This window comes from Venturia canescens, chromosome 1 (assembly GCF_019457755.1).
Source record: "Venturia canescens isolate UGA chromosome 1, ASM1945775v1, whole genome shotgun sequence".
In the NCBI taxonomy this organism is placed as follows: Eukaryota; Metazoa; Arthropoda; class Insecta; order Hymenoptera; family Ichneumonidae; genus Venturia; species Venturia canescens.
The window spans coordinates 4,314,403-4,333,846 of record NC_057421.1 but is presented as its reverse complement, the minus strand read 5'-3'; the positions used below and the strand labels follow the sequence as shown (position 1 = coordinate 4,333,846).

The 19,444-nt window shown below is 41.5% G+C and overlaps 3 protein-coding genes across 7 annotated transcripts; 2 read left to right on the top strand and 1 right to left on the bottom strand.

Annotated features, from left to right (window-relative positions):
* Positions 1-18: 18 nt before the first annotated feature.
* On the top strand, positions 19-5,787 carry LOC122418402 (protein SMG8). 3 transcript variants are annotated; one of them, XM_043432586.1, is made up of 14 exons: positions 19-36; positions 159-225; positions 304-448; positions 530-804; positions 1,323-1,562; positions 1,665-1,962; positions 2,044-2,240; positions 2,436-2,879; positions 2,955-3,067; positions 3,641-3,796; positions 3,868-4,078; positions 4,540-4,851; positions 4,949-5,128; positions 5,588-5,787. In XM_043432586.1, the coding sequence occupies exons 2-14, from the start codon at positions 185-187 to the stop codon at positions 5,706-5,708; spliced, it is 2,733 nt and encodes a 910-aa protein (XP_043288521.1). In that variant the 5' UTR covers positions 19-36; positions 159-184; the 3' UTR covers positions 5,709-5,787. The 3 variants fall into 3 exon arrangements, with proteins under 3 accessions (XP_043288521.1, XP_043288529.1, XP_043288513.1); XM_043432594.1 differs by lacking the exon at positions 19-36 and having other exon boundaries at positions 46-225; positions 3,653-3,796; XM_043432578.1 differs by lacking the exon at positions 19-36 and having other exon boundaries at positions 46-225.
* LOC122418379 (tetratricopeptide repeat protein 28) lies at positions 5,710-18,040 on the top strand. Of its 3 annotated transcripts, XM_043432567.1 has the most exons (11): positions 5,710-5,846; positions 5,950-6,859; positions 8,559-8,596; positions 8,726-8,830; positions 9,515-9,772; positions 10,299-10,701; positions 10,851-11,408; positions 11,581-11,876; positions 12,089-15,908; positions 16,216-16,428; positions 16,608-18,040. In XM_043432567.1, exons 4-11 carry the CDS (start codon positions 8,807-8,809, stop codon positions 17,246-17,248), a joined length of 6,213 nt encoding a protein of 2,070 aa, XP_043288502.1. In that variant the 5' UTR covers positions 5,710-5,846; positions 5,950-6,859; positions 8,559-8,596; positions 8,726-8,806; the 3' UTR covers positions 17,249-18,040. The 3 variants fall into 3 exon arrangements, with proteins under 3 accessions (XP_043288502.1, XP_043288496.1, XP_043288487.1); XM_043432561.1 differs by lacking the exon at positions 8,559-8,596; XM_043432552.1 differs by having other exon boundaries at positions 5,950-8,596.
* On the bottom strand, positions 18,037-19,417 carry LOC122418465 (peptidyl-tRNA hydrolase 2, mitochondrial-like). The gene is made up of 3 exons (XM_043432704.1): positions 19,104-19,417; positions 18,663-18,845; positions 18,037-18,321 (listed from the first exon to the last, which is right to left on the bottom strand). Exons 1-3 carry the CDS (start codon positions 19,263-19,265, stop codon positions 18,139-18,141), a joined length of 528 nt encoding a protein of 175 aa, XP_043288639.1. The 5' UTR covers positions 19,266-19,417; the 3' UTR covers positions 18,037-18,138.
* Between the last annotated feature and the right edge of the window lie 27 nt (positions 19,418-19,444).

The following is a 19,444-nucleotide window of genomic DNA, read 5'->3' as shown; positions in this document are numbered from 1 at the left end:
TACGAAACGCGCGGAATTGGATCGCGGTTTGCAATAGTTACACAAAAACATAACCTCTTCACATTTATAACATACACATATATATTTAGGAATTAAAATTAAAACCAGCTTATCGACGTATAAGTTGAATATATTTATTTTCTTTCGTTTATTTCTAGACGATTAATGTTGAAACACGTTTATAATGCGTCCACCAAAATTCACGTTACCTCACAATGCAAACAAGTGAGTTTCGAAAATTTGCAATCAATATTCCATTAGACTGTTTGCAGGACGTTTATCAATTATTGTGGACAATTTCAGCATCGGAAATTTGGAGAGAAAGGTCGTTGTTGTATCAGTAATTGGCAAATCTCAGTACAGAGCCAAAGGATGCAAGGCAGAAATGCTCAGCACTGTTTTACTCGCTGGGCTCCTGGATAATCCAATGGTTAATGAAGAAACTTTGGTAAACAAATTGAAACTCAGTTCTTACCATTTATATTGAATATAGTGTTAACCACAATTAATTAACGAAACTTGTTTATAGTGTGACATTGAAGGTTATCACGATGTTCAAGAAAGAACTGTTTATCTTCATTTACGAGGCCTCCTCGATACGCACACACTGGTCAATCAGTATCAGAGTTTTGTAGAAAATCGCGAATGCAAAGATTTTCTCAGTGTCTGGGCTCACATGAGAGACAAATATGCCAGGGCTCTGCTCGTTCTGTTCCATATTTCACATCTTATTATTGTTACCTTTCCTACTCATACCTTCGATTATAGCTACGTTCATTTGTTCAGAGCCTTGGATATTGTGCGGTAAGTTTTATCACTTTTACAAACAGATGAGGAATGAAAAAAGAAACAAAGAATCTCGTGAAAATATTTTTATCATGGTTTTCGAAATCTTGTGACATGTATTGGGTACCTTCTTAAATTTATTTTCCCTGATTCTCAACTTTCCTTTTATTTTGATACTCATTTTTTTAAATTTCCTTTTCCCATCAATGTTGATGTTCAATTAATAATAATGATTCAACCCTGCTTCTAGCAGTTTCTTCTCTTTTAGAATTTTTTATTCACTTTGCAATCTAAAATGATAATATTACACAAAATCGAACCCATTAAAAAAAAAATAAAAATACAAATGTCTATTTAGTTTAAAAGGTGAAATGAATCCATTATCTCAGTATTTTTTGTGTTTATTAGAATCAAAAATTATAACTGATATTCCATACCAATGCAGATAAAATCTAATCAAAAGTGAAAAGCTTTTCTAGTATATAAAACTCGTCGTTGTTTTACTTTTTATCCATACCTGAATCAAATAATTGCAGACAAAATTTTTTCGAGACTTCTCTTCAACTGACATTCGCACTCAGAAGCATTCCTGGATTGCCGAAAGGTTGGGAGACAAATGGAAGGCCTTGTTCGCCAAGAGTCTTATTTTACTTTGAAACCTGTCCGTCGGTCTTTCGAGATCCTGAAAGCGGAGCGAGCATTAAAAAACTCGAACATTCTTTGGAGGATCAGATCTATCAAGTATTACGAAAAAATCGTATTGTCACTAACATCAGGTAAAATCATTGACATTTCAATTGAAAATCAAAGCTTTTGTTCCATCAACTGTTTTAATGCGATTCTGATTAATAAATTCTCATTGGATTTTTATGTTGCAGCTCAAATTCGTTATTCGCCATACCAGCGAACCAAGAATTCGTTTATGTTCACACGGGCTCAACGGAATCGCGTGATCTTCTCGGCTACATGACCCGTAATTTGATAAAAAGTTGTACAGCGGCCTCAAGTGGTACAAATACAAAAACAAACGAAAATTTGCAATTGACTTTCAACACTTTTGAGTCTGAAACGGAAACGAGATCTTTTCGAACTTTTTTGCAACAACATATAAATCTTGCATTTTCCAAAGGCTTTGATGATAACGTTGGTCGCCACAATGTACATTCTCATTTTGACGTGAGTTGGTCGATACCGTGACAACTCATCGCAGCAAAGAGAAATAATTATTCGCCAGAATAATATTCGTTTTTTATTCAGATACCAACGCTTGGCTTATTCTTCGAAGTTGCGAACAAAGTCTTCGACTTCTTCATGCTGAATCCTGACAACAAACCTCTCGCAACACTTCATGGTTTGCTTGACACCGATGTCAAATTTAGTAAAAGTCGTTGCAGCAAAGTGTTGCCAAGAGCACTTCAGACTTATCAGGATAGTTTGCCACAACATTACGGAAGGTTCGCTTTTTTATAATACTTTTCTTACGTAAATTATTTAAAAAAACATTTATACCAAAATAGTAAATATTTTATTGCTGTTAAAACGGATCAAAAATGCGGATAGTTTTTTTCAATTGTTAAAAAAAAATCACTCTAAGAAATTCTCAACATTAATTCGTCGCTTACGAAATAATCTTTCTGCTGAAATTGCAGGACGTATCACGAAACGAAATTGGCTCATGCAATGGCGGTGTTCGAGATGCATGCACGTGGGCCATTGTTTGAGGAATTCAGCGAAAAGTTACAAATCGAGTGCGACAAACATTGGCGTGCAGGTCGACAAATGTGCGAGGTTTTGTCGTTGACGGGCAACCCGTGCACAAATCCGATCCATAAAGGTGGCAGTGAAGGAGCCGGTGGAGGCGAACACACGGAAGCCCGTGGGATTGAAAGCGAACTTCCGGTGATGGAGCATTGTAGTGGAGTTCGATACGTGTGCGCTTGCAATTGTGGTCGATGTCAAGGACCACGAGAAGATCCATTCAACCTTCGTCACGCCAACTACGATTATTTTCAAATGTTGGCCAAACAATGTGGATGCTCTCAGCTCGAAAGTATACAATTTCCAGTTTTCCAACCGAGCACACACAATTTTAGGTAATTGAGCAACAAACATTTCATCTCTATTTTGATAAAGTAGCCTAATTGAAATTTTGTTGAATTGTTTTATAGAGCTGCGCAATTGTTTTCTGGCGGAAAGCGAAAAGACTCGTTCGGGCGCGTCGAATTATCGACGCCCCAGGGTCAAACTCAAGCCTGTAGTTTAGCGGACAGCACGTTGCACGGTAATCACCAGAATTATTACTAAACATAACGTCTAACTGATGTCAAGAGGTTGGAAGGTTCAATTTTTTCAATTTTATTCCACCGGAACGATAATTCCAACAAAAATCATCCTACGAACCTCGAATTCAACAGAAGAATGCAGCACTGGATACGAATTTAAAAAATCAATCCAAGTGTTTCGTTTTTAGTCCCAACTTCATCCCCACTAAAGGCACATTATGTTGATTTCAAGTAATTATCTAGCCACAGCATTGTTTCTCTAAAAGTTTTAAAATTCATAGAGAGTATTCAGCATATTCACATTTCTCTCAATTTCATTTTCCAAAACTCTCTGATTCACAGAGGAACACGTGACGAAGTTTCTCAAAAATGAAAATATAAATTTGACTATTTAGTTTCAGTAATTGTCATTTCTAGGGGACTGAATTTAGTATTTTCCATTACTTCCATTGCGTAAGAACTACACTTTTATCCATGACTCGATAAGTTTTGACGACGATTGGATTATCTCGATAATTATGTCGAGTTGCTCGAATATTTGATTTTGACTACAATTTTGGCCATACGGAAAGATGACGTTGCAGCGTACGAGAGCGGTGGACGTTCCCAATTGAGCAACGATCCAGCGATCGAAGAAGCTCGAAGACTAGCCAAAACTAGTTTGACGCCGGGCGATGCCCAAAAAGTTGTGATACAAGTCACCGATTCCGAAGTCGATAATTCTAAAGGTTTGTGTATACAGTTTTTTTTTTTACTTTTCGGTTCATACTCCGACTCATCGATGTCTTTCTCATTGCAGAAAAATCTTTGGTCAGACAACCTTCAACGACGGAATATTTACCTGGAATGTTACATACGGAGTCTCCGGCTGGTTTGTTACCACAATTTTCCAGTTGGTCTCTCGTTTGTTTGGGACCTAGCAGTCTGTACTCTCATAACTTGGGGCTTCAACATCAAACCGGCGTTTTAGCCACTTCCGCATTTCTCTTGCCTTGGGACGTTACAGTGAGGTACAAAAAAAAAGTATTTTTACTCCAACGCATGCGTCGTAAACGATTAGACCAACTCAAGTAAAAATTCCTTGGCACACGGGAATCAACATTTTTTGGGAAATTTTCCACGTGTCCAATGAAAACATCGGAATGTAAATGTGAAGAGTTTTTTTTTTAAACGAATTAAAACATTAATAAATTTATGAAAATGCATTGTTAGTTGAATCTGGAATAGTAAAAATTGTAAATCATTGGAAATACGTTTTGTTGAATCGATATTCCGATAATATCGGATCATTTGTAAATTATTCCAAAAGACCGAAATCTGTGGGCGTTGAGTAATATCTGCACATGCATTCGTATTAATCGCTGAATCTGCGAAAGAACCTCTGCCCCGTGGACGAAGAATTTTTTTCACCCGGAGGTTTGGCATGAAAGTGGAGGAAAACGAAGATTTCATTATCTCGTAAATCTTGCAGATTGGGGCATCAGAAAGATAGAGGATCGTACTGGCCGACGGTGGGAGATCACGAGGGCCGCAATTACTGTCCGCGTGGGAAAAACTTTCAAAACGCCAATACGATGAAGTGCCGAAAATCGAAAGGTGGGAAAGAATTCGTGGTGAAAATATTCGTCGGTGTTGAGTACGAGTGCCCACGTGGTCATCGGTTCATGGCCTCGGCACCGGACAAAGTACTCAAAGCAACGGGAAATGGAATAGTCAAGGACAGTGGAAACAAAGTTACATCGAGTACAGCTGACATGCCCCTTTACTTTCCCTGTCCCTGCAGGTCAACGACACTTTTTCTCATTTTTCCTCTTATTATTTTCTTTTCATTCTCATTCAACTCGCCGAAACTCATTTAGAAATTTTTCTCCCGCTCTTAGGCAACCGAAACCATTGATGGCACAACTAATGAGAATACACGTTGTCACACCTAAGGCGCCAGTTCACGTGACCCTCAATCCACGCGTACAACCAGCGCCAGCGCCTTGTCCCATTTTCGTTACGGGCTGCGAGGAGCCCATCAAACTTTCTCAGAGTGCATATTGGGTCCTGAGATTACCGTATCCTTTCACATTTGCATACATCTTCACCTTTCGAAGATTCCGAATATATTCGCATTCCGTCTCGAATCAACTATTATAATCGTTCCGCTTCATTAAATGTCAGTCGTTTGATTTGCCTCGCAGGAGCTTTGCATTCAAAATTTTCACTCTTATTATCTACTCTTAGCCAGAAAATTATTCAACAAATAAATCCGCAAAAATCATGATAAAAATGAGGATTACGAAATTCCGAAAAATCGACAGTTCTCGTATATAATTTTTTTAGAGCAATTTCAAGTAACGTAAATAAAAATTTTTTGATTCTGCGCCATGAACCCGAATAAATTGCATCTCATCATATTTTTCTTATCGAAAGAACGAATCGGCAAAAGTTGATTTAATAAAAAATGACTTTTTCTACGAATCGAGATGAAAAATGGTTAAAGAGATACTGTTCCTTAATATATTTTCGTGCAGATACGTATACATGGGGGAAAAAGGACCGTACGTGGCTCCAAAAGAGCCGGTACCAATATCCCACGGTCGTTTATTAGCCGGAATGTATGGAATAAGTGAAGTCGTGCCCGAAAAGAAGTAGCATTACAGAGAAGTACTTTTGTACATTGTAATTACTCGTTTTTAATTGAAAACGATTAAAAAAAGGAATATTAATGAAATGTGAATTTCTGGTGATGGCAAATTACGAATATACCTCCGCGTACAATCGAAGAATGCGGTATGAAAAAAGCCTGGCCCGATTCTCCTCGTTTATCGTACATATAAATGTAGGTATGCGTTGTAAGTCGTTGCTCAATACCGTGTGGTTCGTTGCGTTGCAGTACCCGCGTCTCTCGTTGTTCCGCACACGCTATACCTCGCTACGAGAGTGAAGGAGCATCGGATGCGAACGGAGCTGGGTTATCCCACGTTTTAAAAACGTAGCCCACCTTCTCCCCGGCGCTCTTTTCTTTACCTGAACCTAACCAATTTCGCATAATGGCGCGTGCGGTTGTGGAAAAAAGGATGAAGCACAAAAAGGAGTAAAACGAAAGGAAAAATAATAAATAAACATGAAAAAACGGACGGTAAAACGATGGAAAATTTAAGCGCTGGCAAAAATACTCGCGTGAGATCCCAGGACGGGAAGAGCGCGGCGCAGAAGGATGAAGCGACTGAGAGAGAACGAGAAAGAGAAGAACGAAAAAAGCCCATCTCCACATCTGGAATATTATTACAGACCCTTTTTCCCGCGATTCTTAACGTGAGCTAAAATTTTTATGTACCAAGAGAGAGAGAGAGAGAGAGAGAGAGAGAGCGAGAAGCGGTGAGAGTAAGAACGGGAAAGAGGGAGAGGGAGAGAGAAAAGGAAAGATCGTTCGGATGAGCGGTGTGCGTTGCTTTTTGTAATTTCTCCTTGCTTCCTTCTTTTTTCTTTACTTGTTTTTAATTTCTTTTCCTTTTTCTTTTTTACGAGATAATACACCGTCGGGCAAAAGGTACAAAAGTGAGCTTCGCTCTCGGATATATGGCGGGCCAGCGGAGGCGCGCAGGAGTGCGCGTAAAGGGTGGGAAAAGAAGACCCCGCGGCCCGAAAACCCTCGTGCGCTTCTATATATCGATGTACTTATGTCCTTATATACGTATATCCATAGAAAGGTCACGGTACTATATAGGAAGAGAAGAGCCAGAAGAGCTCTCGCGGCGCGCGGGATTCCGCTTACACCACGTGAGAATCGTACGGGTTTATGGGTATGCCCCTAACATTTATACCTATATTTATATATATATATATACACTTGATAAACGTATATGCGAGTATATATACGAAGGGCCATTGCATTATCCAATAGTCGGAATACATAAAGCATGTACATTTATGCGTACATGTAAATCCTCCTCTCCCCTCCCTTAACATATATGTGAGTGAAATACATTAATTTCTCGGGTATACATATATGATATGAATGGTTATTCGCAAGAAATAAATGCCTTTTGATATGCATAAGAGAGATCGAGAATCTTTATAGCGTTTTCAACGTCAGCTGACGTTACTAATAAAATTTCTCATCGATATATACAACATAACGTGTACAAATGTAATATTGCAGTGTGTACGCGAATGCTAGAAGTTAATGACTCTTGAATGGGCGATGTAAGTGGAAGAGGGGGCGGGAAATAGAGCTTACCACTGTGTATAGAGTCTCAAGGAGTTTCGCCGGCTCCGCGTACACACTGACATTCACCAGATGGGTATAAGCTCATTAAGGAGGTTCGCGTATCCTTTCAGTGGTGGGGAGAGTTATCTGAGGTGCTCACTCTCTTTCTCCCTTCTCTCTTTCTCTCTTTTTCTTCCGAAAGACATCAGCTGCAGAAGAGAAATGAGAGAGAAAAAGAGGCAGGGGAAAGAGGAAAATCGAGCTGCGAGATTCTACGGGGCTTTACAAGCAAGAAACGGACTAATTTATATTTTACTACGGAGCAATATATTTTTAAGTACGAACAATTGTTTTTGCTTCACATTTTATTACGAGTTTTTAGTTTTTACTATGAAATTTGACTATAAAAATCTTAGCTGGCATTCTTAACGACTACTCACGCTCGACAAATCAATAAATCACACGAAAAGATACTTGAAATCATTTAATTATTCAAATTGGAAAGACACCTGGAATTAATAAAGATAACGAATAAGTTTTGGAGCGAGAGGATCGTTCTGATTTTTGTAGAGATCCAATCGAACATTCGATGGGACAAATAATTTTTTTTTAATTATCGAATAAAATGAGAGGATTAAAAAATTTATGAGGTTTTTTTAATGTTCGAAAGTACGGAGAAAATTGGATATTTCATGAGGAAAAAAAGAGATTGTTGAATCTCTTCAAAAAAAAGATATGTACGTGTGTTTGTGATGCTGCGGTGAGAAAAGGATCGTGTAAGTTTGCCAACACCAATGGATTATGTGTTACCGAGTATACGTACACAGCTCCGGATATATCTGTATATATGTATACTTAAACAAGTATATGCTTTACGATATACCTGTATAGGTTAGAGAGCCGTCAGGGCCCCGGTGCCCCACTCCTCAGGCCCAACGGGGGGACCCGGGGTCACATTCCAAGATGGCTGTGCCTAAGGAATGCAGTGGGTGCCCCCCTAAGACGCCTTACTCCCTCCTTTTTTATTAATCAAACGCAATTTATTCTCTTCTACCTATCGAAAACAAACCCTCGAGAACAGTTTTAACACAGCGAGACAGTCTCGCGGCCGGTGGACCCGGTTAAAGCCGCCTCTTTCTCTCTCATTCTTTTCCTCGTGCGTTTTTATATTTATTGCTAATACTCGCGTTCAATATCAACCTCTTCCGTGTGTACGGCGCCGATTTATCATTTCCCTTTTCTTTTTTCACTCTTCCTCCTTTCTAATGGTGACTATTTTCGTCGAGTGCCAGAACAGATAGAATACTATTCTGGAGTGATTCTATCAAAGGTGAGGGATTAAAGTGCACGAAAAGTTTATTTAATCCTCCGGATATTGGATCCAAGGAAAAAGGATTTCTAGTCGGATCTATATTGCATATATATATATATATGCATGTGTATGTGTGTCTACTTTCAGAAACCCGCAACCTTATCTAATGGACTTCCTTAGCCACGGATAATGCCCACGCAAGAGGATGGTACCGGCTCGTCTTAAACAATGTCTCATAGGGATATCTCTGAGGTGATTTCTTCCTTATACTCTTCAATCGTTACCTTAATTACGGTGCATTTTTTTCTGTTTTTCCCATTTCTTCTCATAGCTTTTTGATTTGTTTTTGTTTAATTTGACACTCGTAGGTGGCTGAAAAGAATTCTGAAATTTAAATAGAGATAAGTTATATTGTTTTACCATTATTTCATTAAATGGTGATTTTTTTTTGATGAACAAAAAAGTTATTCAGTCGAAACTTTGTTTTATGACTAAAAGATTTCCTGGAAAATAGTGTTACTTGTTGTACACAAAAAAAGTATTACTCCGGTTTAAAATGGTTATTGTCCAATTAAGGTAACAATAATTTTCAATCTCAAAAGATGAACAAAGAATCGGAAGACATTTCAAAAAAATAACTGAATGCGCTTGTTTGAGTGCCACTGCAAATGAGATTTCTTCAATTTAGTTTGAATTTAAAAACATATTTTCATCTTTTTTTCTTACTTTCATTTAGTGTTTGTGTATTTTGTGTCTTATTTCTTGCTATCATATTTTGTAATTATATATTTTTGTGTTTTATTTCACAATATCATTTTATGTTAGTCTTCGTCGTGTTTTTTCTATGGTAATACTTTAAAATTATTTGCCGGTTCCTTCTTGAAGAGTAATATATTTCTTCTTTATTTGTTAATTTCTTTTCATGTTCATAATTAGGTGGAGCCCGAAGGTACGTCGGCCCTGGCTGCTGGATCTAGGGCACTATTCCTAGAGACAGTACGCAGAAGCAATGCAGCATGCCAAAACGGAGACTATGCGCAGGCTGCAACTCTGTACACCGAAGCCCTAGCCTTGGATCCTCTTAGCCATGTCCTCTATTCCAACAGATCTGCCGCTCGACTCAAAATGGGACTCTTTGCTCTTGCGCTTCAGGATGCTGTTCGAGCCACTGAACTAGTACCACAATGGCCAAAAGTAAGAATTTCTCAAAGGCTTTAAGAATATATTAGCACTGAAAAGATATTTGATTCTTGTATTCATGGAGCAACTTTATTTCGCTTAAAAATATTCTTTTAAACAAAAAACTTTTTTTTCAATGTAAAACTTTATTGAGAGCATATGTAAAAATCGAAATTCTTCTTTAAGATCTTTGGGAAAATTCATGTTTTCTCAGAACTTTATTCTTTTTGCCCTTGAGCCAAAAATCTATTCCAAATTTTCCACTATGAATGTTCCATCAAGTTTTATCATTACAGCACTTTTAACCATGACTATTGGTGAATCTGCGAAAATTGACAAATAATTTTTTTCTAAATCACTTGTAAGCAAATGCGGGAACGAAAGTTTCGCAATCCTGAATGACAGAAAGTCCGCTCAATTAATAATAAAATGTTTTCAAAAATTCATTCATCCAAATTTGATTTGTTCACGAATTCAATGGATCTTAAAATTTCATTTCATTTTATTCATTTAATAAATATCGGAATTCCATTGTTTGCAGGCATATTACCGACAAGGCGTTGCTCTACAATGTCTCGGTCGTCACGGGGAAGCTCTGGTAGCTTTCAGCGCCGGATTAGCACGAGATCCACCAAATTCTCAATTGCTTTCTGGTCTCGTCGAAGCTTCGTTGAAATCACCGCTCCGTCCAACGCTGGAGCCTACGTTTCAACAGTTAAGAGCGATGAAACTGGATGAATCACCGTTCGTTGTGATATCGGTCGTTGGACAGGAGCTTCTCGGTGCTGGCCAATACAAAGCGGCTGCGGGTGTTCTGGAAGCTGCTTTGTCGATCGGTACATGCAGCCTCAAATTGAGAGGATCCGTATTCTCGGCGCTTTCCAGTGCTTACTGGGCACTCAATTCCCTCGACAAAGCCATCAGCTATATGCAACAAGACTTGGGTATTTAATTGTTATTAATCATGCTATTTTATATTCTAAAAAAAGAATTAAGGAGTTGGATTTTGACATTCAATTGTGAATTTTTTTTTTGAAATTTTTTCAAACCTTCCGACGTATTATTGAAAAAATGTTGATTTTTATTTTTAAAGGCGTGGCAAGATCGCTGGGCGACACTCAGGGTGAATGTCGAGCTCACGGGAATTTAGGTTCGGCGTACTTTAGCAAGGGTACATTCAAAGAAGCGTTGACCGCTCACAGATACCAGCTAGTACTTGCTATGAAATGTAAAGACGCTCAGGCAGCGGCTTCGGCTTTGACATCACTGGGCCACGTGTACACAGCAATCGGAGATCTTCCAAATGCTCTTGCTTCTCACAAACAGTGCGTTCAGCTAGTCAAACAGATGGGGGATCGTCTTCAGGAAGCCCGTGAAATTGGCAACGTGGGCGCTGTTTATCTCGCGATGGGTGAATTCGAGAGCGCTGTAGATTGTCACACGCAGCATTTGAGAATCGCACGAAGACTCGGCGATCGTGTTGAGGAAGCAAGAGCTTTTAGCAATCTCGGCTCTTCCCATCATTATAGACGCAATTTTGGCCAAGCCATGACCTATCATGAAAATGTATTGAGGATCGCCCAAGAACTCGGGGATCGTGCGATTGAAACGAGAGCTTATGCGGGATTGGGCCACGCCGCAAGATGCGCTGGTGAGATTTGTCGTTTTTCAATGTTTTCGCGTGGAATATGAAACTTTGCATCAACCCTCATTAAAATCGTGTGTCAAACTGTATTTTCAAAGGGAAACGAGTCAGCTACGTTAAACTTGAAAAATATCATTCAGTCACTGTTCTTCATTCATTCGTTTTTTTCTTGCTACAGGCGATTTGGCTCAAGCAAAACTTTGGCACCAGAGACAACTTGATGTGGCTTTAACGACGAAAGACAAAGTAGCCGAGGGTCGTGCGTGCAGTAACCTTGGTATAGTCTATCAGCTACTCGGAGAACATGACGCAGCGTTGAAACTTCATCAAGCACATCTTGGAATTGCAAGGTCACTGGGTGATCGAGCGGGCATGGGAAGAGCATATGGCAATATCGGCAATGCATACAATGCCCTCGGCTATTACGAACAAGCGATTAAATATCACAAACAGGAACTTACGATAAGTAAAGAGGTAAGTTGCTTCAAAGTCATCCAATTCATTTCAACTGAAGTTCTTTTACGAAATTTTATTCCAAACAAAGATTTTCATATTTCAATAAATTTGTTAAAATAACGATTCTCCCAAAACATTTTTCAGGAAGGCTATATGACCGTAGAGCTTAAGTTATTGCGTGATCGTTGGATAAAAAGTTTTATTTGATTTTTTAAATTAAAATTGTGCAGGTGAACGACCGAAGTTCGGAGGCAAGTACACACGGGAATTTGGCTGTGGCGTATCAAGCGGTTCAAGGTCACGAGACGGCGTTACGCCATTACAGAGCACACTTGGCAATAGCAAGAGAGCTCAAAGATGCTGCCGGTGAAGCGTGCGCTCTTTTAAATCTGGCAAATTGTTTGTCGTCGCGTGGAAGGTTTGAGGAAGCTGTGCCTTATTACGAGAATTATTTGATGTTGTCGCAGGAGCTTCACGACGTAGAGGGTGAGGCGAAAGCGTGTCATTTTTTGGGTTACGCTCACTATTGCTTGGGAAATCATCGAGAAGCAGTGAGATATTACGATCAGGATTTAGCGTTGGCGAAAGATTTGCAGGACAAATCTGGAATGGGTCGAGCTTATTGCAATCTCGGTTTGGCGCATTTAGCGCTGGGAAATTTAGACACTGCTTTGGAGTGTCAAAAGTATTATCTCGCGATAGCCCACATGACGAAACACTTAGCTGGCAAATTTCGGGCACTCGGAAATATCGGCGATTGCTTATTGCGGCTCGGTGAGGTTGACGAGGCGATAAAAATGCATCAGCGTCAATTGAACCTCGCGCGACAAGCCACGGACCGTGGACTCGAGGCCGCGGCTTACGGCGCGCTGGGTATAGCGCATCGAGCAACGCGGAATTTTGATAAAGCCCTTGGTTTTCATACGCAAGAATTGACGCTGAGACAAGAGGAGGGTGATTTACGGGGCGAGTGTAGAGCCCACGGGAATCTCGGAGCGGTTCACATGGCTCTTGGCCAATATACGCACGCGGTTAAATGTTATCAGGAACAGCTGGAAAGATCCCGAGAATTGGGTGATTCCGGTGTGGAAGCGCAAGCCCTCGGAAACCTGGGGATAGCTCGACTAAACATGGCGCATTACGAGGACGCGATCGGTTACTTCGAGCAACAATTGGCAACGTTGGAGCCTTTGACAACAGCAACGGCGCTCCTTGACAAAGCTCGAGCGCTCGGTAATCTCGGGGATTGTTACGAAGCTCTCGGTGATCCGGAGGAAGCGATCAAATGTCACGAGCAGCAGTTGTCAGCTGCCGTGAGATTGCGCAGTGTCAGAGACCAGGAACGCGCTTACCGAGGTTTGGGACGGGCCCGAGAAGCCTCCGGAAACCTACCGGAAGCTCTCGTCTGCTTTGAGAAACGTCTTGTTGCCGCTCACGAAGTTGACAGCTCTGAAGCTCGTGGCGCTGCTTACGGAGATCTCGGACGCGTGCACGCAGCCCTCGGCAATCACGAACAAGCTGTCAGTTGTCTCTCCCATCAGTTGACTCTTGCTCGTGGTCTCGGGGACCGCGCCGCCGAGGCTGAAGCCGCCAGTGGCCTCGGAGCCGTTCATCTTCTCATGGACGATCCGGATTCGGCTCTCCGCCATCATCAGCTTGAGCTCACCATAGCTGAGGATCTCGACGCTGCAGGCCTACAAGCACGGGCTTGTGCGAACCTCGGCGCCACCCAAGAAGCTCTAGGTCAGTTGGAAGAAGCGATCAGACTGCAGGAACAGTCGCTGAGTCTGGCTGCAGCCGCGGGCGACCAACCGGCTCGCGCAGCGGCCTTTTCCAGCCTCGGAAGACTCCATCATTTACGCGGCGATCGTGCACGCGCTCTCAGTTATCTCCAATCGGGTCTCTCACTATCCGAGGGCCTTGGACGTCGCGAAGAAGTCGCGAGACTGCGCCACAGACTCGGCCTCGTACATTGGCAAGCCGGCGAAGCTACGATATCTGTCGAACAGTTAGAAAAAGCTGCGAATCTCTTAGAATCGTTGGAAGGAACATCGGCGAATTTCACCCATGGCCAACCGAGTAAATTGGAACTCCTAACGGAAACATATATCACGTTGCAGAAAGTTCTAGTGAGTCTGAATCGTGCGGAGGAAGCTTTGAACTGGGCGGAAAGATCGAGGAGAACGAGAACCAGCTGCGTCGAGGATGCGACTCATTATTCCGAAATAGTAGATCGGCAAAGAGGCACCATACTTTATTACAGTGAAACTGATGACGAACTCCACGCCTGGTGTCTTGCGCCCAGTCGTGGTCTCCTCAGATTTCATTCGGCGAAACTCGAGCTCGATGGTACGAAACTCGAGGAAAAAGTTTTACAAGCTAGAGAGGCACTGCTCGGTGAAAACTGCAACAGCGATCTCGACGAACCGACGACCATAACCGCGAGGGGGCATCATCTGAACGCCAGTTCGTACAGTCTGAGTAGTTTGTTCAGCGTTGGATCAGTGAGCTCGCGAGCCGGGAGCGCCCGTTGGGGACGCGGCACCAAAGGCCCAACTTGGCAGGCTCCTCAGCCCTTGCAGACTCTCTACGATCTTCTTCTTGCACCATTCGAAGACCTTTTACCTCCAGCTCGAAAAGAGCTTATTCTCGTTGTAGAAAAATCTTTGTACCTCGCGCCATTACCGGCGCTGCAAGCCAGCCCGGGCGAAGACTATCTCTGCGAGCGTTTTTCGCTTCTCGTCGTACCGTCTCTGGCAGCATTGAAAAAACGTTCGAGAACACCGATGCCCGAGGGTGGAGCGACCGTTGCTGCTCTCGTTGCTGGAAATCCAGCGTTGCCCGAAGAATTGCGTGATGAAAACGATTGGCCCGAGAGTTCAATGTCCGCCGAGACCGAAGCGAATATCGTCGCTGAGCTGTTGGAGTCTCGTCCTCTCGTCGCTAACGAAGCAACGAGATCCGCTGTGCTTCGATCCTTGCCAGACGCCGAGTGCGTACATCTCACGACTCCGATTCTTTGGAATTCCGGAAACTTGGCATTTTCACCAGATCAAACGGAAGACGGGAACGAACGATTGGAATTCTTGTTGAGCTCGATGGAAATTTCGAGATTGCGGCTAACCGCTCGTTTGGTTGTTCTCTCCAGCGGTCACTGCTGGGCCAACGGTGATAATTCTGGCAAACTGACCTCCGACGGTGTACAGACCGTAGCCAAAAGTTTTCTGAACGCCGGTGCGCAGTGCGTTCTCGTTTCAATGTGGCCCGTTCCCTCGACCGCAGGAAGCATTTTGCTCCGCGCTTTCTACAGCGCTATGCTGCAAGGCGCGCGAGCTTCTCGGGCTCTGGCCGAAGCCATGCAGACCGTACAGCATACCAGACACTTCGCCCATCCCGCTAATTGGGCTGGATGGCTTTTGCTCGGTGGAGACGCGAGATTGTCCAACAAAGTTGCCCTCATGGGTCAAGCACTCGCTGAACTGTTGCGCGGCGGTCCTGAACAGAGTCGCGATGCACTTCGCGTCACTCTCCATCTCGTTGAAAAGTCTCTGCAGCGCATTCATCGAGGCCAAAAGAACGCCATGTACACGACCCAACGCAGCATCGAAAACAAAGTTGGCACTGCCCCCGGCTGGAAGGAATTACTCATGTCCGTCGGTTTCCGCTTCGAGCCCGCCGGCAACGGCATCCCATCCTCAGTGTTTTTCCCCCAGAGCGATCCCGAAGAAAGATTGACCCGTTGCAGCGCCAGTCTTCAAGCTCTACTGGGACTCGGACCCGCGTCTCTTCATGCTCTCGTCAGATTGCTACAGGCTCCTGAAGCCACCGAGGACGTCATATCCGCCATGAGGAGAGCCACTTGCGCTACCGAAGGACAAGAAATTGTTTTGCCCGTCAAAACGTGGCGAGCTTCCGGCTCTCACGAACTCTTTGCTAGCTTAGGCTTTGATCTCATGGAAGTTGGACAGTCCGAAGTCACTTTGCGCACTGGGAAAGCCGCCTCGAGACGAGCCGTTCAATTCGCCCTGCAAGCTCTGCTCGCACTCTTTGGTAATTTCTTTTTTTTTTCCATTAGATTGAAAGAAAATGTTTCATTTATCGAGAAGTATTTCCCGAAATACCTTGATCGACTATCACGAAAACAAATTAAAATCTTGAAGAAAAAAAAAAAACAATTACAAAATGTTTGAGTTTGCCACAAGAAATTTTTCATCGGATAAAAATTGTGCACGATGAAAATTTTTGTGTTTTCCGAAGCTTCGGAGCAGTTTTTCTCAACAATTTTAACTCCTCGAAATAGTCTGGTAAATGGTATCAACGGTATCGTTATTAATCTTGTACATTTTCTCGTTTCCAGATACGCAAGAAGCTCCGAAAAGCCTGAATCTTGATTCTAGCAGCTCAATGGAAAGTTTGACGTCCGTAACACAACAAGAACCAAAAGTACAAGAAAGACCAAAACTTGGCGGTGCGTTTGCCAGCTACGTCCGCCATCGTGGTGAACCTGATGGCAAAACAACTGAAGCGCCCAGTCTTCCAATATCAAGACAAGCGTGTCCTAATGGCGGAGGTACGTCAAATTTTAGTAAAAAATCGTCAAAATCATGCGCTTCTTAATTGTAGAAAAAAAAGTAGATTCGCGCGCTTTGAATTTATGTTGAAACATATTTTTTGTGAGAAACATAGAAAAGTTATTGTGAAATTCGTAGTCGCGTTCAGAGCTTAAAAATATGTTGATCGTTTTTGCAGGAGAATCCGACGCAGCGTTTACGCCAAGCCCACCGATAGCTCTGAATCTTAATCATCAAACGCGAATACGAACTTTATATCCGGATCAATCGGTCCGACCAGGGTCGAGTTCCAGTAGCTCGGTAACGGATTGGGAAACGGGTCACGCGACGGTGCTTCGACGTCAACCAATGCCCGCGTTGCCGGCAACAGTCCTGGAACGTTTGAGCGTCAGAACTGAAGTAGGTACAAGTTCACCGAGGAAGCCGCGACATCCGGCAGCGAACGAGGACGTGAATCATCAGCCGGAAGCGACGCAAACGACGGAGGGAATACCCCACAATTTGAGGAATTTCGCGACGTCGTTGACGAGTTTAACTCGGGAATTAACACCCACGATATCCGAAGTTTATCACGAGAGAAATTTAGGACTCGGCTTAGCGCCTTCTTTGTCGAAGCTCTTGGAAGAAGCGGGCAACGTAACGGAAAGTGAGCAGGGACAACTGACCTCGACCGGTAACAGCCAGACGCAAAATTGGCTACAGAACGAGCCTGAACTTTGTCGTAGAGACGAAGCGGACGGTCGCTCCATAGCAGAATCCCAATGCAGTGCAACGAGCTCCAACAAAATTCACAGGAAAGCACCGCCGCCGCCGGTTTAAATTCTCAATGTGCGCTCTTCTCTGAACGCAGAACAACGCGCGTACTTTGTATTGGGTGTAAAGTAGCGGGTAGATTCAAGGAAGAATGGTTATTTATATAAAATGTATTTATAAGCGGGACGCTAGAAGTTCTCGTTTCTGATCAATAAAATTTTCGGTTAGGGAGAGGAATCAGGCTAGCTGAAAAATCAAAATTTTGCCTTGTTTTCATACAACGCGGTTATAATGAAACATTTGCAGAATTCCTTTAAACTGTATGAAACATACGACGCTGAGGCGATTGATTGAGAAATTTCGTTGAACTTGATTAGCGAAGGACAAAGAAGAATGGTGTACTATATGTATTAATCTTGGACAATGTAAATGTAAGATACGACAATTTTTCTATTAAGCATTTCATATCGCGTGTGCGCGTATTTCACGACTGTAGAGAATTAGTAATTTTTTTTTTTTTTTTTTTCATCGCAACATCATTGATACTTATGTTTTTATCTACGGAGCATCCAGAAATATAGATTTGATTTTTGGTTCTATTAATCAAATGACTGATCGATCCGGCTCCGAATTTATGGAAATAACGTCACTCTTGCCCTAGTGAAACGCGTCACACTATTAGTTGTCTATTCGTCAATATCCGTCCTATCTAAATGTGTTCAAAGTAACGTATGACTGCAAGACAAATGAATATACCGAATTTTGTTTTCTTTACATTTTATACATCGAGGTTGGATCACGTATTTATGAATTTGGCTACTGTGACAGTGTTAATTCAATAAAAAAATTAAAAATTTTTATAGTATTGTAGTTTTTTTTTTACTTTTTCTCCATGTTTGTGTATCAAAAGAATTGTATGTACAGAATTCAGTCAATTCTTACATTATCAAAGTATTTCAAAACAGCTTGAGATGTCCAGTCACTTTATCTATCAAGCTCGATGGACCTGGTCCAATGGCACAAACAGTGCGAGACCCTGCTGCGATTTGAGTTCTTCCAGCATCTTGGATAATATTTGTTAAAAGTCCAACTGATTTTGCATGTTTTGATAATTCCGTCAGCTCTGTTTCACTGTCCACCTATCAAGGAAATATTTTTATAAGGTTTATTATAGAACATTATTTTTGAGCTGATGCTAGTGCAGCAAGGATGTTAATCCGAGATATTTTTCTTGCACTTATAGCTCACAAAAATTGGATTGCATTCAAAAAAGTATCAGAGACATTACTCAATGGAAAAAGCATTACAATTGCATCAATGCTATATTCTATATTCATCAATGTTTTTAAAAAATTATCAAGTTTAATTTATCATGAAAATAATTAAAACATAAATTCTGTTCGAAGGTAGATATTAAAATAAAATCAAACACAGAATATAGGAAAACGAAGATTTAAAAAAATTGCAAAATTAGATATACCTTCAGTGTAATCTTTTTTTGTCCCTCTCTTTCCCAAGCCTTCAACAACTTGGGATGTTTTAATGCTGATTTGTAACCTGCAACTGCACCATGAGCACACTGAGCTGCTATCTTGCCTTTGCCCATTTTTAAATCCGTTCTGACGATAAGTACCATTTTCGTTTCGTCTTTGGAACTGAATTCCTATGGGATGAAATGTCATTTTTGTATAGCGAATGTTTTATGATACAAATGTTTCCAAATTACAAATAAAGGTGAAAACATTTTTTCATTTAAACATTTTGTTGAATTGAAATAACGATTTTTTTTTTATTGGATCATTATTTTTGAATATTTGAACAAATTAAAATAGAATATTGGTATTGAAATGATATTCTTTAGTTATTTTCTAGAGAAAAAGTAATCAACGTGAATTACAATATAAACAAAACTTTTCTTTACCGCTATTTCGTCGTCCGACGAATCCGAGGCTTCGTCTCGTGGATTTTCCTCCGGTTTATTTCGTTTTGACAATCGATAAAAACCATAGCCGAGGACCATGGCAATAATAAATCCCAATTTAACATCGTTCACTGCTTCCGTAAATTCATCCCAAAAACTCATTTTCTCCTATCTTCCGATAATTTAAAAAAAGTTTCTTCAGCGGTTTCGTGCTAACCTAACTTTCCAGTCCATCAAAGATATGCTAAAATTTATGGCCGCAATGATCAACGAGTTGTCAACGAAGACGTGAAGAACCTAACCTTGAACCTAACTCTGGATCCATCTGATCGCTATATAGC

Coding starts and splice junctions, on each gene's coding strand:
- LOC122418402 (XM_043432586.1), top strand. CDS start 185: ATGCGTCCACCAAAATTCACGTTACCTCACAATGCAAACAA. Junction 2,880..2,954: donor CCGAGCACACACAATTTTAG/GTAATTGAGCAA, acceptor ATTGTTTTATAG/AGCTGCGCAATTGTTTTCTG. Junction 5,129..5,587: donor TATTGGGTCCTGAGATTACC/GTATCCTTTCAC, acceptor ATTTTCGTGCAG/ATACGTATACATGGGGGAAA.
- LOC122418379 (XM_043432561.1), top strand. CDS start 8,807: ATGTCTCATAGGGATATCTCTGAG. Junction 9,773..10,298: donor TAGTACCACAATGGCCAAAA/GTAAGAATTTCT, acceptor CATTGTTTGCAG/GCATATTACCGACAAGGCGT. Junction 11,877..12,088: donor AACTTACGATAAGTAAAGAG/GTAAGTTGCTTC, acceptor AAAATTGTGCAG/GTGAACGACCGAAGTTCGGA.
- LOC122418465 (XM_043432704.1), bottom strand. CDS start 19,265: ATGAGTTTTTGGGATGAATTTACGGAAGCAGTGAACGATGTTAAATTG. Junction 18,846..19,103: donor CGTCGGACGACGAAATAGCG/GTAAAGAAAAGT, acceptor TTCATCCCATAG/GAATTCAGTTCCAAAGACGA. Junction 18,322..18,662: donor AAAAAAAGATTACACTGAAG/GTATATCTAATT, acceptor TTTCCTTGATAG/GTGGACAGTGAAACAGAGCT.